The 15,987-nt window shown below is 47.9% G+C and overlaps 1 protein-coding gene across 1 annotated transcript in view; it reads right to left on the bottom strand.

The window, feature by feature from the left end:
- Positions 1-15,956, bottom strand: part of ATAD3A (ATPase family, AAA domain containing 3A) — a 64,329-nt gene extending 48,373 nt beyond the window's left edge. Inside the window, exons 1-6 of the mRNA XM_019511854.1 lie at positions 15,863-15,956; positions 14,173-14,274; positions 13,171-13,230; positions 12,660-12,729; positions 12,152-12,317; positions 11,110-11,179 (exon numbers count right to left, since the gene is read on the bottom strand). Of these exons, the coding sequence (XP_019367399.1) occupies positions 11,110-11,179; positions 12,152-12,317; positions 12,660-12,729; positions 13,171-13,230; positions 14,173-14,274; positions 15,863-15,907 (513 nt within the window). The 5' untranslated portion in view covers positions 15,908-15,956. The remainder of the gene's footprint in view (positions 1-11,109; positions 11,180-12,151; positions 12,318-12,659; positions 12,730-13,170; positions 13,231-14,172; positions 14,275-15,862) is intronic.
- Between the last annotated feature and the right edge of the window lie 31 nt (positions 15,957-15,987).

Genomic DNA, 15,987 nt, shown 5'->3' with positions numbered 1-15,987 from the left:
CCATGTCTTTTAAGGGCATGCTTTGGCTTCCCAAACTTCAGATCGCGACAGTGTTATGTACATGAGCTATTTTTAAGCCTACTTTGGGAAAGCTCTTTACACTCAAACTCACATATATCTCACACTGTTGGCACGGCTCCCACAGCCGACCAAGACAACACTTCCTGGAGAAAGATGTTAAGAGAATGTGTGATGTCTTGTTGTAAGGGGCTCAAGGGCAGAGGCTCCTTGGTGAAGATACCCTGAAGTGTGTCTGGAAAGACCATCCCAAGATGAAAGGGGCAAGAAGGGGATGGAGAGAGAGCTCGGTGAGCTAGGACGCACGGGCAATTCCCACAAATGTTGTCCGAAAGGTTCCTCCCTGGCAATGCCAAACACCTCATCTATAGTACGTATAAATTTGGTACCAGCTGAAGCCCCTGATTGCTGCCAGCTGGAAGGGGCCTGTAAAAGCATTACATGCAGGACGTTAATAGGACTGTAAAAGCAAAGATTAACGTCAGGGTTTACAACCAAGGCTGGCTCACTGTCCTGAGCATGCACTGTCACTAATCACATTAATAGCATCTCAACAGACAGGCCAATAAAAAGCCATGTGAGAAAGGCAAGTGATGCATTTAAATCAGAGGCATCCTCATACGTGGATGTGTTGCATGCATGTGACAAGCAATGGTGCCTACTTGGGAGGGAATCCTAGGTCTGTTTCCTGCTCTGTGGATCCATGGGTTTTGCCTTCATACTAGCCCAAAAGCTCAAGAACAGTTCATGTCCTTAATATCAGCAGCATGGCTCTTTTGTTAACTGCATTGCTGAGGCACATAGTTAGACCTGTACTGGCTCTGCACACGTCTCCCCTTCTACACTCGCTGTCTTTGAGCTTCCAAAACTGCAAAAGCCACAACTGCTAATTATGAAAGCCTACATAAATAATAGATGGAGCCCTGTCACTTGTTACTCATCTTTGGGATCTGCTTCCCAAAGGCACGTGCTGGACCTGCGAAGGGACTCACAGGAACACCACATGTGCTGCTTCTCAAGGACTGCTGCCCACCGCACCCTAACTACAGCATTTGAAAGGAATGGGGACAGCCTGGTTCAGAGTGTGTCACCACCAGTGCTCCATCCAGACAACTTTGGACATGTCCTGCTAGAGCCCTGCTCTAACCAATTGCCAGGGCTACAGACATGCCCTTCTGCAGCTGTCAGTTCAGAACAGAGAAGACTGATCTTGGTTCTAGACATGTAACACCAAAAAACCAACTCTGATCCACTGTGTAGCTGCCCGTCTAACCAGTGTGTGCAGACACAGTTATTTGGGTAAATGTGATATATTTTATTAGACCAAATGAATAGTTGGAAAAATTGTTCTTTGCAAGCTTTTGGGCACAGGTGCCTTTCTTCAGGCATAGGGAGTCTGCCAGTGTTCGTCTTCTCTTTAGGTCAAATAGAAGCTTAAATCAATATGCAAAAACGCAGGGTTGAGGTTATCAGATGGCAGGCAGGTTATAATGCGTGTGCACTTCCTCCACACTGACAAGCCCAGGAATCTGCCATTTCAAGATCCATGACTGGGAGTTTTCTATCCATTTCCTCTAGCAGTCTTGGTACCTCTGTAATTGCAGCCGCAGTAACGCTGGTGACATACAATTCATTTTGGTGCCACCATGCCAGTCTGCATAGGGGTGGACTCAGATTAGCTGTCCCCTCTTGCTGAAAGTCCAACTAATGGAGATTTGTTTAATCAAGATATATTGTAGAGGCCAAACAGAGCTTAGCTGCATATTTAACCAATGCAAAGCCTACAGAAAGAGGGCATTATAGCATCCTTGAAACGGCACTTGCAGTACAGAAGGTGGGAGGGAGGGTAATAGACCCTCCCTCTTTGCTGCAAAGACATGCAGCAAAGCCAGGTCTCCTTTATAAAAGATTCTGTATTTAACACTAAACCTCTGTTTAAAAAGAGAAGGCCTAGTACAGGCAAGTATGAAAATGAGTGCATGGAGGGAGGGCAGGGGGTGAATTCTGGGAAGGAAACATGTCCAATGTACCCATCCCACCTCCTCCAAAAAGATTATGAGAGGGAAAGCGTGACCACCTAAATCCCTGTGCAGATCTAGAAAATCCAGTGTCATACCGCACCTCTGCTACAGCCACGTCATGGTGCACAGCATTACAACCCTGGGAAGGTGAGCACAGAAGATACAGGTGGCCTTGAGAACAACCTCAGAATGAGGAACTGCAATAGTAAAGGTGGGTCCTGAGCTGCATGTTAATCAGGAGATGGAAGTGAGCAGATAACTGATACAGTGAGAGCAAAGACTAGGCTTCCTGCTGCAGAGACAAGGAAGCTCGTTGGAGGTGGGGGCAGGCAAAGAATCTGGGCAGGGAGGGGAGGAATATAGCCACACACCCAGGAATTGGCACAATGAAACTGTGCAGAGAGACCTAAGACCTGCCTTGGGGTTACCTGCTGGTGCTCAGGTCAGCAGTCACCATGTCCTATATTAAACCACCCTGCCCACAGCTTCTTTGCATGAACTGCTTTGTCAGAGTAAGGCAAGGCACCTCTCCAACAACGCTATAGGCAACTTTCCATGGTCGGCTATGAGTAATGCCTCAAAATGAGAAGGATTAGGCAGCAAGGCATTGAACAAATCTGCAGCATGTGTGGGCCTTCCTTCTTAATTCGTATTCCCAAGGACCCAGAGTGCATCTCATAACAAAAGGTTCATGGCACGGCAGCCTAAGCCCCAGCAATTGCTCTGTCCTCAGTTCCATCTGTCATGACATATGTAGTTGTTTGCTCCATTCAAATCCTACCCGCCTCTAATTACAGCAAGCAGAAATGCTGACAGGGGGCATGGGGGGGCTCTAGGGGCTGCCAGTAGGGATTTGTTCAGAGGCATCTCCAGTCTGCCAACTTGCAAGGAACTCTCCCTGCCACTGCTCAGTGCTCAAGCCCTCAGCAAAGGTATAGAGCACCCTCCTTTTAGACATGGGAGAAACTGAGAGGGGCATTCACATGGCATCTGCAGTGGTCAGAAATGCCCATCTCTCCACAAAGGTGACACAGCTGCTGTGGCCTGTGCCTGGTTAATGGAATTTGGAAAATTAAAATAGCCTTTTCCCCATGTCAGGGCAGTCCCCAGGCCCTGTATGGAAGGATGAGTATTTGGCTCTGCATCCTGGCCCACCTCCCCTCCTCCTCCTTGATTGCATGGAGGCTGAAAACTAATAGCTCACCACTTGTCTGTACACACAGCCTACAAAGTGCTTTGGGACAGAAGGTGCTATGCAAGTGAAAGATCTGTTACATTTACATACTGTACTTTCATACTTGGTCATCTTTTCTTTAAAGGCTTGGAGGCCTTAAGAGAAAGGTGTCTGGAACACAAAGGAAGCAGGAAACAGCCAGGTGCCCGACACCACTGGTAAATAATTAATTCCATGTTTAAGTTGCAGGGAGGTGCTAGCAATTCACACCAAAGCAGGCCAGATTACAGAAAAAAAGCAGGAATGACTTTTAAAGCAAGCAAAACAGGCTTCTTTCCTCCAACTTAGGCCAAAGTCAAACCAAATGCTCAAGGCCATTAAAAATAGTTTCTAATTAAAAATAAATGTATACCATCTATTTAATTTCACCCCCGTTTAAGCTCGTGCAAAGCAGGCCTGGTTATGGATGGAGGCCGGAGGGCTCAACATTAATGAACTCAGTTCCCCAAGAGTCCGGAGACCTTAGTATTCAATTTCTGTCAGCTTACAAGGGCCTGGGAAGCAAAACTGGCAAGAAACTAAGAGGAAAAAGAAACCTGCATTTTCCAGCAACCAGCTCCTATTGACCAACCTGTTTATCTAGACAATGGCTCAGGACCTCACATGTCTAACCGCACTTTATTGTGCATCAGCAGACGCATGATAAACAGAACCAAGGAGGTGATGCTTCTCCTCTATCGGGTGCTGGTCAGGTCACAGCTGGAGTACTGCGTGCAGTTTTGGGCGCCATACTTCAAGAGGGATGTGGATAACCTGGAGAGGGTCCAGAGAAGGGCCACTTGTATGGTTAAGGGCTTGCAGGCCAAGCCCTACGAAGAGACACTAGGGCACCTGGACCTCTTCAGCCTCTGCAAGAGAAGGTTGAAAGGCGACCTTGTGGCTGCCTATAAATTCATCGTCGGGGCGCAGAAGGGAATTGGTGAGGCTCTACTCACCAAGGCGCCCCTGGGGGTTATAAGAAATAGTGGCCATAAGCTAGCAGAGAGCAGATTTAGACTGGACATTAGGAGGAACTTCTTCACAGTTAGAGTGGCCAAGGTCTGGAATGGGCTCCCAAGGGAAGTGGTGCTCTCCCCTACCCTGGGGTCTTCAAGAGGAGGTTGGATGGGCATCTGGCTGGGGTCAACTGAACCCAGCACTCTTTCCTGCCTATGCAGGGGGTCGGACTCTATGATCTATTGAGGTCCCTTCTGACCCTGACATCTATGAGTCTATGTAGATCTGCTGCCTCAACACATGGCAGTTAATATTTAGTGCACAGCAGAACCAGCCTAACTTACTATTACAGGCTGAAAAATTAGATCAGAGCACCCAGAGACAGACCAGAGGGATTTTTACTACTGATATCAAATGTACCCAACTGGGACACACAGTCAAGTAGGAAAGCCACGGATATCTCCTCAAAACATCACTCCAAATTCCCCCAGAGACAGAGACCCCTCAGTGAGGCCGCATGTTTCAAACCAACGCCACTCAGGTTCTTCTGTGATGTTCACCACTATGGTATCTTACCCCCTAGCAAATGCCACAGAGAGTGACACTCCTGCTAGAGCCAGGAGAGCGAATTCTCTCCAAGAACCCCCTGCATTGCCCTGGCAAGCAGAAGCCCTGGGCCCACACAGATGCAAACAAACCAGCACCTAATGGGATAGAGATGAACAATTTACCAGGAGGTAACAAGAAGCAAGGTTTTCTGCACATCAGTTGCCCCATGGTAACTGCCTGAGTGCATCTGACCCCGTGACAAGCGGAAACTAAAATGCTAGCCTCTCCTGGAAGGCGACTGCAGTTCAGTTTCTATTTGCTGCAGGGTAAGGTCATGAACATGGGCATTTCCTCTAAGGCAGCTGACACGTGGCAAAGCTTCTATCCTTTTACCCCATAGTAAATTGCTTGTATGTCCCCAGGCTAGGGTAGCCAGGCAGACTCAAAGCAAAGGGCTCCACCAGGGTAGCTCTGAGAATTATCTGTCCTCCTCCCCTCCAAAAGCCTGCTGCCATAATTGCTTCTCAAGTAGCAGGAAATAAGGGGGGAGCGGTATCTTTTTTTTAACCAGAGATTAAATAAAAAAGGTGCATACTAACCTGACCAAGTTCATGGCCCAAGAGTGTCACTTGGCAGAGACTGCCGTAAAGCAGGAAGCTAATATCTGGGTCAGGGATCTGTGTGGCCTCGTGCTTCCAAACACTGTGAAGGCTTCAAGTGCAGCCCACAGCCTTCAAAGGGAGTCACTCAAAGGGTGTCTCCCTTCTGCCGGTGCAGTTGGGCATCATGCCTGCAGCGCCCGCCTGTGCAGGATCCTCTGTGTATCAGAGCAGAGGGCGGAACAGATTGCGGTGATAGATTTAAAAGCAAGGTGCCCACTGGAACAGGCTGTGCCACTAAAAATATCTCCACAACAACAAAGAGCACAGGGAAATTTTGCTTAGTTTATAACGCCATGAGGAAAACATCACAACAATAGGAACAGGCTGCGCTGCGTTGTCACCTTGTAAACAGGACTGAGCGCAACCCCTCAAACAGAAAGGACCCTGAAGGACTTGATCAGCTTCCAGCTCCATCCAAATCTGACGGAAAGCCAGATATGGCATCTGAGGGGCAGGTACAGGATCCAGGAGGGGCAATTACAGCTTCCAGCTAGGACTATCTTTGGCAGATCATCCTGCAGATTTCATTTCAAGGTCAAGTTTAGCAAGGAGTAAAATCCTGAGCAACAGTGCACATATGTAGTGGCACAGGGAGCACAGGAAGGGGGCTGGATCAGGACAGTCCTGGGCTGGAGGCTGCCAGCAGTCTTGAGTCCTCCACCTGTTCCCCTGGAAGCAGCAAGTGTCCTCTCCACAAATCTCCCCACAGGCTGCATCCTACAACTGCATCGTTACAGCTATTAGACCCTTCTGCCAGGGCTTTTGAGGGAGAAGAGGAAAAATGGCTGGGAATCACGCAGAACAAAAATAAAAGGATGAAGAGCAGGGCTCCTTCACCAGGCCTTCAGAGCACACTCATAAGAGCAATAGCTACAGTGAGATGGGCTGTTTGATTAGCACAGGAACAAAGCAAAGACTTTAGATGGGGCAAAACTCCAACCTTAAAGGGACTGAGTGCATCCCTATAAGGTATACAGTGATCTTCTACAGTGACCCGCTGGGCCAGAGACTGTAGTGGGAGGGAGAATAATGGCTCCTGAATATCGTTATGGCCCTGAGCAAGGCAGCAAGCTCATGCTGGAGGGAGCGTGAAGAACAGCTCAGTAGCCTTGGGAAGCTGAAGCTTAAAGATGGCAAATTAGAACTAACTTTCATGCTGCATCTCCTGCGAGTCCCCAAGAGTCCCTGACAGGCCTAGACTGCTCCCCGCAGAGACAGCACCCGCCTGCCAGGAAGGAAGAAGAGCAGACCTAGCAAGAAGCTCGGCAGGGAAAGTGGGTTATTAATGCCTTTTTCAGTTAGTTATGAAATCAGGTCACTGAACAGACTTGCTCCACGTGGCAACTTGGTACTTTTAGGATTCACTAACCCAGCCAACATGCATGTAGAAGGAAGAGAAGGAACAAAGTGGTAGCTATCAAATTCTTATAAACACACGAGCATGCAGCACCTAAGCTCACAACAGAGGTGCGACACATTTTTATTTCCCTATCACCACTTACTCTGTGCAAGTGGGGAACCTGCCAAGGTGGCGCTGCCAACAGTCCCAGTTCCCATTTTAAGATGGGGAGGATAGCAGCTGGATCTCTTGAGCAGAGAGCCCTTGAGGCCTGAACTTATCCCAGAGAGCCAGAGTGTGTTGATAATCAGTTTGCCCAAAGCCTCAAAGTAGGCCACGAGCAAAGGAGATGGAATCTGGATGGCAGTTTAGCCCTGGCTGTCTGGGTGAGGAAGTACGTGAGATGGACAGCAGCCTAATCAAACTGGCATGTGGGTTTTACACAAAACTGGGTCTTTGCCTAAAGCGCAGCCCAGATGCGTTTCATAAATAACATGATGGATGTATTGGTTAGGTTTTGCAAGCCCACAATGAAAGTGGGGGGGAGCAAGAAAGAGATCTGTAAGCTCACTTAGCAACAGTAAACCCTCAGCTCAGCCAAGTCCAGCCTCAGTTCTTGGACCCCAGTGTTAATTTCTTCTAGATAATCGGCTAACATTAGGCAAAAGTGTCTGAAGAGATGCAGGAAAAAGCTGCAGCCGCATCCAATGTTCACTTTTTACAATATCCAGAGAAGACATTAAAACAGGAAAAGGGAGGAGTGGAAGGTTTAAAGAGGTATTTGTGTAGGTGAGAATGAAAACAGCAAGCACAAAGATGTAAATGCATCAGTGAAGACTATCTTTTCACTCCCATGGGAAACATCACCCAAGCATGACAAGAGTGATACTGCAGGGAACCCCAGAGTCACCTGCCTTGGCACAGGGCAAGTAAACAGCACCTGTGATAGCTTTAATAACTAAACTGACCTCAGCTCCAAGGCGCACAACACATGAGGAAGGGCATCTGGGCAAAAGGTTTGACCCACAGGATCCTATTAAGGCACACACACTAGCCAAAGGAATTCCATGTGCTGAGTGCTTAAAAACTGATGCAAAACATAATGAAGAAAACAGGAGTCTTTCCAACCATTTCCATGGGCTTTGGATCAGGCCTATTAATGACTTTTTCTTGGCACCGCAGAGGCTGCAAGAGGCACAAGGGAAGTTCCAGTCTATTCCCAGAATGCTGCAATATCAAGGCCTGACAGTCCAGAACAAGTGAGGAGCATCAAAATAAATGTAGGATTTCTCATTTCACAGCTCGTGCTAATTGCCTCTGCACAGCAGCTGCAAAGAAACCAACTCCGCTTATTAATACATTTGTGTGGATATGCCGAGGTCTCCTTGGGAACTTGAGTATGCAGATCCCTTGCAAAATGAGCTGCCATGCATGCAGCACCAAGGGCTCAACCCTCCCTGTGATGCACTGCGTACATCAGCCCAGCTCTTGAAAACAGCTCCTGTGCAAGCCGCAGCAGATGACTCTCCAAGATCAACAGCAGCAGCAATGCGCGTCATCTACACACGGGCAAGAACAAGCTCCAATCTGCATGGTAAGAATCCTTCGAAGAAACACAGGGCTGCTTCAGCAATTTCTCTGCAAATCTGCAGCCTGGGGTCTAACAATAGTGGCTGCAGGGCCACACAGCCTCTGACAGATAGCTACATACATGCACTTCAGAGCAGAGAAGATGGGGGTGAACTGCAGCATCTCTCAACTCCTTATACTTCCATAATGGCTCCATGCAGCAGAGAAACAAAAGCCTCAGCTGCTCCTTTAATCTTTAAAGTTAAGAAGTCATTTGGGTTAAATGACAAACAGCTGAAGCCATTAAGTCTTAGGGCAAAGACTGAAAGAAAAAAAGTCAATTCCCCGGACCGAGAGTTTATTGCCAATTTTACACCTCTCTCACCCCAGCAGCCAAGCAATAAAGATCACTGAAATGAGAGGTCTGAAAGGGGAAGCGTGACATCCGACTAGAGCTATGCCAACAGCAGTGCTGGAATAAAGCTGCTTCTGAGCCAACACTGCTGCATTTAGGCGGTTCTCTGCTGTTCGCATCAGCAATGCCACCTAGCGTTCCCCACACGCCTCTACACCGCACAAGGGCTAAAGGACCATTTGCAACCACCACAGCACCTCTGGCTGAACAGACTAGGAAACAACACAGATTAACAACATGTGTTAAGCTCTCTGGTCATACCCAGTTCCCTCTCTTTCAGCATCCATTCTCCGTCACTGTGTGATACAGGATACTTGGCAAGACGGACCTTGGGTCTGATCCACTAAACGGCAATTCTTATGTTCTTTTTAAAATTAAAATTACCTAAGGAAACTGAGGCAGGAACTTTAGCTTAATATCACAATTTCCTTCTGCCATGAGGAATAGGTGCAGACAACTGTGACACGTATAAAACCACTGCAGCACTGAAACCTTGATTATCCAAACTCACCATCTGTTGAAGAGACATCCATTTCAAGCCATCTAAACCATGCTGTGTGCTTCATTCTCTAATCCCATCTACAAGTGCTTGCTGCCAAAAGTTTATACTGCTAGCAACTGATGCATATAAGAGATGCATGAAGGCCAACAGGTGGAAACCCTGGTTTCCATCACTGGTATTTTCATGGCTGAGAGTTTCTGCAGACATACTGCTTGTTCACTCACGTCTGTGCTTATACAGCCCTACTTTAACACAGGGGCTGTTTCTGAAGGACGAAACACATTGAAGGAAAACCAAAAAACCAATTCCAACAGCCAACGTATTATATTCTCCTAGGTACTGACAGACCCAACTGATCCAAAGCCTTCTGAAGTCAACAGTAATGTTCCTATTCAGACTCCACCAGGTTTTAGATTAGGTCACTGGCTACTTTTATCCTACACCTGACTTTCTAAACCCATCTGAAAGAAGTGAGAAGCAGGCAGGAAATTCTCTAGGGCAGTACAAAACTAGCAAGCATTTTTTTCAGGAGAGCAAGGGTGGCTGCAAAAAAATCAGGCAGTAATGATAAAAGGGGAAGAGGAGCAAAAAAGCCACTGGCAGGTACTTAACAGTGACTTTTTTAAAGATCTAACATTTCCATCTGTATTGTATGAAGCAGAGGAGAGAAACCCCTCCTCTTCCTCACCAGTTACTCCCCAGTTCACATCCTAATGAGAGGACACTGTCTTTCTAGTGAGGAACACCTGGCATTTATGTGCTGATCACACCTCCCAAGCATGGTATGATTAGCTATTAACAGACTGAAACTGGGGGGAGTGGAACTGAGGTGGAATATTGGAACCATACTGAAAGCAGATCAGTTCAAAGGTGGAACAGTCTCAAAGGAAAAGGTGGAAGCTCTATAGTCCGAGTCACTGAAAACTACACAAAAGGGCAATAGTTTGAAAACTGACTTCACAGTTTCAAAACCTGCCCCCTAACAAGTGACCTAACAAATAACCCAGAGAAAGACACCACCAAAATTCACATAAACACCTAAAACAGCGAAATTTAAAATCCATTTCTGTCAAAATAAGTTTGGATATCTGGGCTGCCATCATAAGATGAAACTGAGGCTTTGTTGTTAGTGAAGGACAAAAATATCCCTGTTGCCTTGAACTAAAGAAAAAGCTAAAAGAAAAACCCTCTTGTTGCTTAACCCATTTCAGAGAAAGGAGTTAGTTTCACTGATCACCCATCAGTTTTTTCTGGCTTAACAGCCATGTTTTCTCATTTTTTTTAAAGGATTCTCTCTTTCAGCAGTTGTTGGACAAAAATGGACCCTAATGGCTGAAGAGGAAATCAAGAGAAAGAGAGAAACTGATTACACACAGAGTGCTGACAAGCACACAAATTGAACTGGGGGGGGGAATAAAATCACTGTATCTGCTCCATATGAGGAAAGAGAAAGGTTACAATTAGCATTCACCTTCTGTTAATGCATAAGAACAGCATCAAATTAATGTGTTAGAAGATTCAGCTTTTAGTCAGTCTCACTCAGAACTTTTTACGTTTTCAAAGACAAAGGGCTCATCTAAATGAGGAAGTTAGTGTACAGAAAGGTCGGCTGCAAAAATTCAGGACCCCTCATGTAGATGCACTTAATCCAAAATAAAAATGCTTTGGTGGACTGAACTCTCATGGAAGACTATAAACATCAGCACAGAAAGTTAGTGTGCAGTAGCTTGCAGACAAAGACTCACTTCCTAGCTCGATCTGCACTAACTCCCACATGTGGACAAACCCACAGGGAAAAAAGCACAACGTAAAGTTGGAAGGAACCCTACCTACTTCCCAAGAGACAAATACGTCCCCAGCTTACCGTGGCTGTCACTTTGTCCCAGTCTGTTACAAAGGCACGAAATCCTTCCCCAAACAACGTACCAGCTGTCCTGTAAGGGGAGAGCAGCAACATAAGCAGAGGGTGGGAAGGAGAGAGGGAATTTTTAAGGAGCAAGCAATTTGCAAGAATATTTCAGTCTCCATAATGACCTTCCTGAGAACCAGGCAAAGCTAATTGAGAGCTCACCTGGGAACCCAAACATGCCCAGGCAGGGCAAATATATTTATAATTGTCTGATGTCTAAAGCTGATCTGGGATTAAATCCAGAAGAGCACCTGGAACAAAGCCAGCATCAATTTATTTTTGATACATGATTAGTGTAGAATGGTAATAATACTTCTTTGCCATTCTAGAGCACTTTCCAGCCAACAAGAGTCCCAGAGGCCTTGAAAATTAATGAATTAAAGCTCACAACACTCTTTTATAGGACAGACACAATTTACTGTAGTTTCATGGATTCAGGGGTATGAAAGGTGAACTCTGGTTCCATTGGCATCCATTAGAGTTTTGCCAAAGAGCCAAGCTTTCACCCTAAAATGACTACATTAAGGTCACACCTGCTGAAAAACTTAAACTAGAACATAAATGTCCTGAGTCAACATGATAAGGGCCTCATTGCTCCTGCAGTTACACAGGGTAGAGAAGAAACAGTCATTCCTCAGCATGGGCGACCAACCTGTGGCACAGACGGTCTGCATGTGTGGCATGTGGCAAATCATGGAAGGAGCAGAAAGAGCAGCAGCAGACAAGGCACAAAACACAGGGCCAGGGTAGAAAGCTGAGCAGCAAAACAGGTCAGGAGCAGAGGATCAGAGTGGCACTAGGAAAAATTTGTGGCATGTCTGCCAGAAAGGCTGGGCCCCCAACTGGGCTGGAGAAGGATGGGAATACCTGCACTAACTCTACCTTTCCCTTGGAGCTCATGGATACAAGCCATTGGGGATTGCTATGTGCCCCATGGGACAGGGCTGTCTGAGAAAGCAGCAAGGTGACCAGATACCCACAGGGGCTTTGCACATACTTGAGGGATTCCAGCACAGTCTGGCGATGCTCAGCTGCCTTGAGGCGGATCTGCTCTCGGATGAGATCTGCGTTCTCACGCTCAGCTTTGGCACGGGCGTGGGCCTCTGCCTCAATGCGCAGCATCTCATTCTTATGCCGCAGCTCCATCTCCCGCTCCACGGTGGCTTTAAAAGCAGAGAAACAAAGGGGGAAAATGGTGAAACCCTGCCCACATGCCAGGTATGTTGCAATCCTGTTCAATCTCAAAGGAAGAGAGCAGCTGGAGTACTGAAGTGCCCAGCCACGGGGGACCACAGCAGAGTGCCTTCATGTGCAGCAGTTCAGCTTTTCCCCAAAAAAGGTCTGGGCATTACACAAGAGGTAGAGTTTATTAACTGCTCCTTGCAGACATGACATTCGTGAGTGCTCCATGTCCCACATGGCCTAGCATGCCCCAAAGGCACCTCAGCCCACTCACAGCACAACCACGGGGTTCCTAACCCTGGGGAACTAATATGGGACCTTACCTCGCCTCATGGCTTCCTGCTTCTGCACAGATTCCTCCTGTTTCCTCAAGTTCTCTTCATTAAGGAGTTGCTAAGAACAGACCACACCGGAAGGAGTGTTAGGTTTGAATGACAGCACAGAAAACTCTGCAGCTCTGGTCCAAGTGGTTTGAAGATCTCCTATAACCCCAGTACACGTGCAGACTTATACTTCCCAAAGGCCACCAAGAAAGCAGTGCTTTTGAACAAAGTGGGGTTTCTCCAAAAAAGAGCTCTAGAACAAACTCAAGATTCTCCATGTATTTCTGGCTTATGTGCCCTATCCCTCTTGGGGACACATTTTGATCCACCAGGCTGGGAAAGCAAGGATCCTACAGGGTGAGCAGAAATGTGGGAAACACCACACAGAAGTGCCTGGCATCAGTAAAACAGCTATCAGGATGGGGCCAAGGTTGGCACCACTACGCCTGGGGGAGGAAAGTCATGCTGACTGGTTTAGTTCCTGGCCACCTCACAACATGGCATATCTTACCTGTTGTCGCAACTGATCTTCATAGCGCTGCCGTGCCAACTTGTCTTGGTACTGGGCTCTCTTTATTCAGAAAAGGGGGAGGGGGGGCAGGAAGAGAGAGATAAAAGATCATTCATTGCCTCTCTAACATTGCCTTTTTATGTCCACAACTCCACCTACCACAAGCAAGGATGCATCCCAGAATGCTTTGCATCAATTCCCAGTAGCCCTTCAGGAATGGTGCAACTTGCACTATTCTCCTGCCTGTTTGAGCCTCTGCTGCAAACATCCAAGCAATTAATTAGGTTTGGCAGGATTAATTTTACTAGACATTCACAGATCAATGGGAAAAAAATTTCCATCACTAATCATTGAAATTTACATAAAGATGTAAAAAAAACCCGCAAAAAAACTCCCCAAACCTTGGGACAGGGTGTGCTGTGCACACGCACACTGCAGGAGCTGGGAACCATGCCAGTAAGGCTGTGCCAGGAAGTGGGGGTCAAGAGGCAGGGCTGGTAGTGCTGGGAGCCCGGTGCCACGGCCACTCACTTTGCCCAGGTCCCAGCCAGGGCAGAAGCCAAACTCCGACAGAGGCTGGGCCAGACCAGGCTCTTGAGGGAGTTTGCCCCCGACTCAGCTGGGACCTGGGTAGGGTGAGGGGCCAGCAGCACCAGGGTCCTGGGAACAACCAGCCCAGTCCCCCCACCCTCCCCTCCCCAAACAGCCTTACCAGCATGACCCCTAGCACATGCAGCAGCCACTACATATGCATGAAGGCATGTGTGTGTGTTAAAGCACACTAAATTGCTAAAAATTGAGAACACCAAGCCTAAATTTAATCTTTATCAGAACAAGACTGATTCTATACAAAGATGTCCATGCATGAGATGTGGCAAGTCCCAGGCACAAAAAGCTGGTGTCATGGAATAAGCCTATTCATGTCTAATACTATGTGCTCCCCTTTGACCTGGTGCACCCAGCCAGATATTGGTGCCAACCGGCTTCTCCAGGTTTCCTCACCGCTTGATTTTGTTTGGTTTCTTCATTTAATGTCTTTCTCCTCTCGTCTCCTTGCACCCGGATCTGTTCATTCTTCAGTTGTTCTATAGCGGCCTCATATTCCTACAGCAAGAGGGCAAAGAGGTCAGCAAAGGCCAACTCAACGCAAGAGCCTCCAGAGGGCCGCAAATGACAATCGTCATCCTGAACATGCAACTTGCAGGAGCAATCACATGCAGCAAAACACAGACTTAGACATGCACTGCTACAGCAGAGGCTCACATCGCAATCAGTTTTATGTTATAAGGAGGCAGGTAGATAAACACTGCATCAAACAGCAACATCCCACCATAACAGCACCTACAGTTACCATCTGCAGCGACATCTAGAGAGCAAACACGGACTCGATAAATTCTTTAAAGAGTCCAGCCTGTCTCCTACTTTAAAGCAACTGTCGAGAGAGCTGAAACCGCACACATGTACACTGGTAAGTGATGCAAAACCAGTAAAATAACAGTCTAGGAAAGGATAAACGACTGTCCCTGTAGCTAAGACCATATACTAGTCAAAAATCACAGAATCGTAGCAGAGCTGCAAGGGACCTCAGCAGATCATCTAGTCCAGGGGTGGGCAAAATGTGGCCCCATAGACTATTCCATCCCTAAAAAGTTTAGAAAATGAATATTTATCTGCTTCTGGCTGCCTGTCATGTGGCCCTTGATGGCTTACCAAAACACAGTAAGTGGCCCTCCACCCGAAATAATTGCCCGCCCCTGATCTAGTCCAAGGGTGCTCACTTGGCAGCCTTGTGAACCAAATCCAGCCCACCGAGCTATGGCATCCAGCTGTCTGAGCTCACCATGGGGTGGAAAATTTGGCAGTGGGGGAGCAATGACAACTCATCCAGCCACCCCTCCCCTGCTGCCTAATTCCCAATATCTGTGCAGACAGATAGAGGCTCAGCCAGGCCCCATCTTCCTCTGTGCAGCCGGATCAGGCCCACCAGCAGGATCTAGCCTGCAGATGGATTGGGCCCTGCCCAACCAGACCGTGAGGCAAAAAGGCTGAACACGACTGATCTGGTCCCTACTCAAGGCAGGATCATCCCTGTGTAAACGAGGTCGTCCTTGGGGAGGAGTTCGAGAGAGGGAGAGCAGCTGCCAAGGCCTGTCAGAGTTAGAGCCTGGACACCGTGGGAGCATTGCAAGACCAGCCTATTGGACAGGCATTTAGCAAACCAAGTTAGGTCGAGGGACCATTTGTAGGGGAGACAACTTCATTTTTATGCCAGTGTCCTAGTTCCCTTTTGTTTGTTCTCATCACCCCCTTGTCTTATAAATGATTCTATTCTCTTGCTGTCAGTCACCTCAAGCCCCAGCAGCAAATCAACCCAACCAACCGGCTGCCCAGCCCTTTCAGGCAAGGATTCGTCCAACTTAATCTTAAAAACTTTGGCAACAGCTCCCAGCCGCAAGGACCGAGCACAAGGCCCCGACCATCAGACGCGCTCTGCACCTTGCCCCAGGTACAGCAGGGAGATGAGGGCGCTGCCAGCGTCCTGCTGTGAGGATAGGGAGGAATTTCTTTGGAAAACACGCGGGGGGGGCGTACACGGACGCGGCCCATGGGCGCCTGGATAAGACCATCGGACCACACGGGCCAAATGCAGCCCAGGCGGGAGCTCCCCCCACCCGGGCCGGCCCCGACCCACCTTGACTTTGGCCTGTTGCTCCAGCTGCAGCGTCTGCTCCTGCATGTGCGCCAGGCCCAGGGCGTCTTTCGCGTGGCCTGGAACAGACGGGACCGTTACAACCGCACTCTCCCACCCCAATTAGC

The sequence above is a fragment of the Gavialis gangeticus genome, unplaced genomic scaffold, assembly GCF_001723915.1.
Source record: "Gavialis gangeticus isolate Ggan-Ray unplaced genomic scaffold, GavGan_comp1, whole genome shotgun sequence".
Lineage (NCBI taxonomy): Eukaryota > Metazoa > Chordata > Crocodylia > Gavialidae > Gavialis > Gavialis gangeticus.
This window is presented reverse-complemented; position numbering and strand designations above follow the sequence as displayed.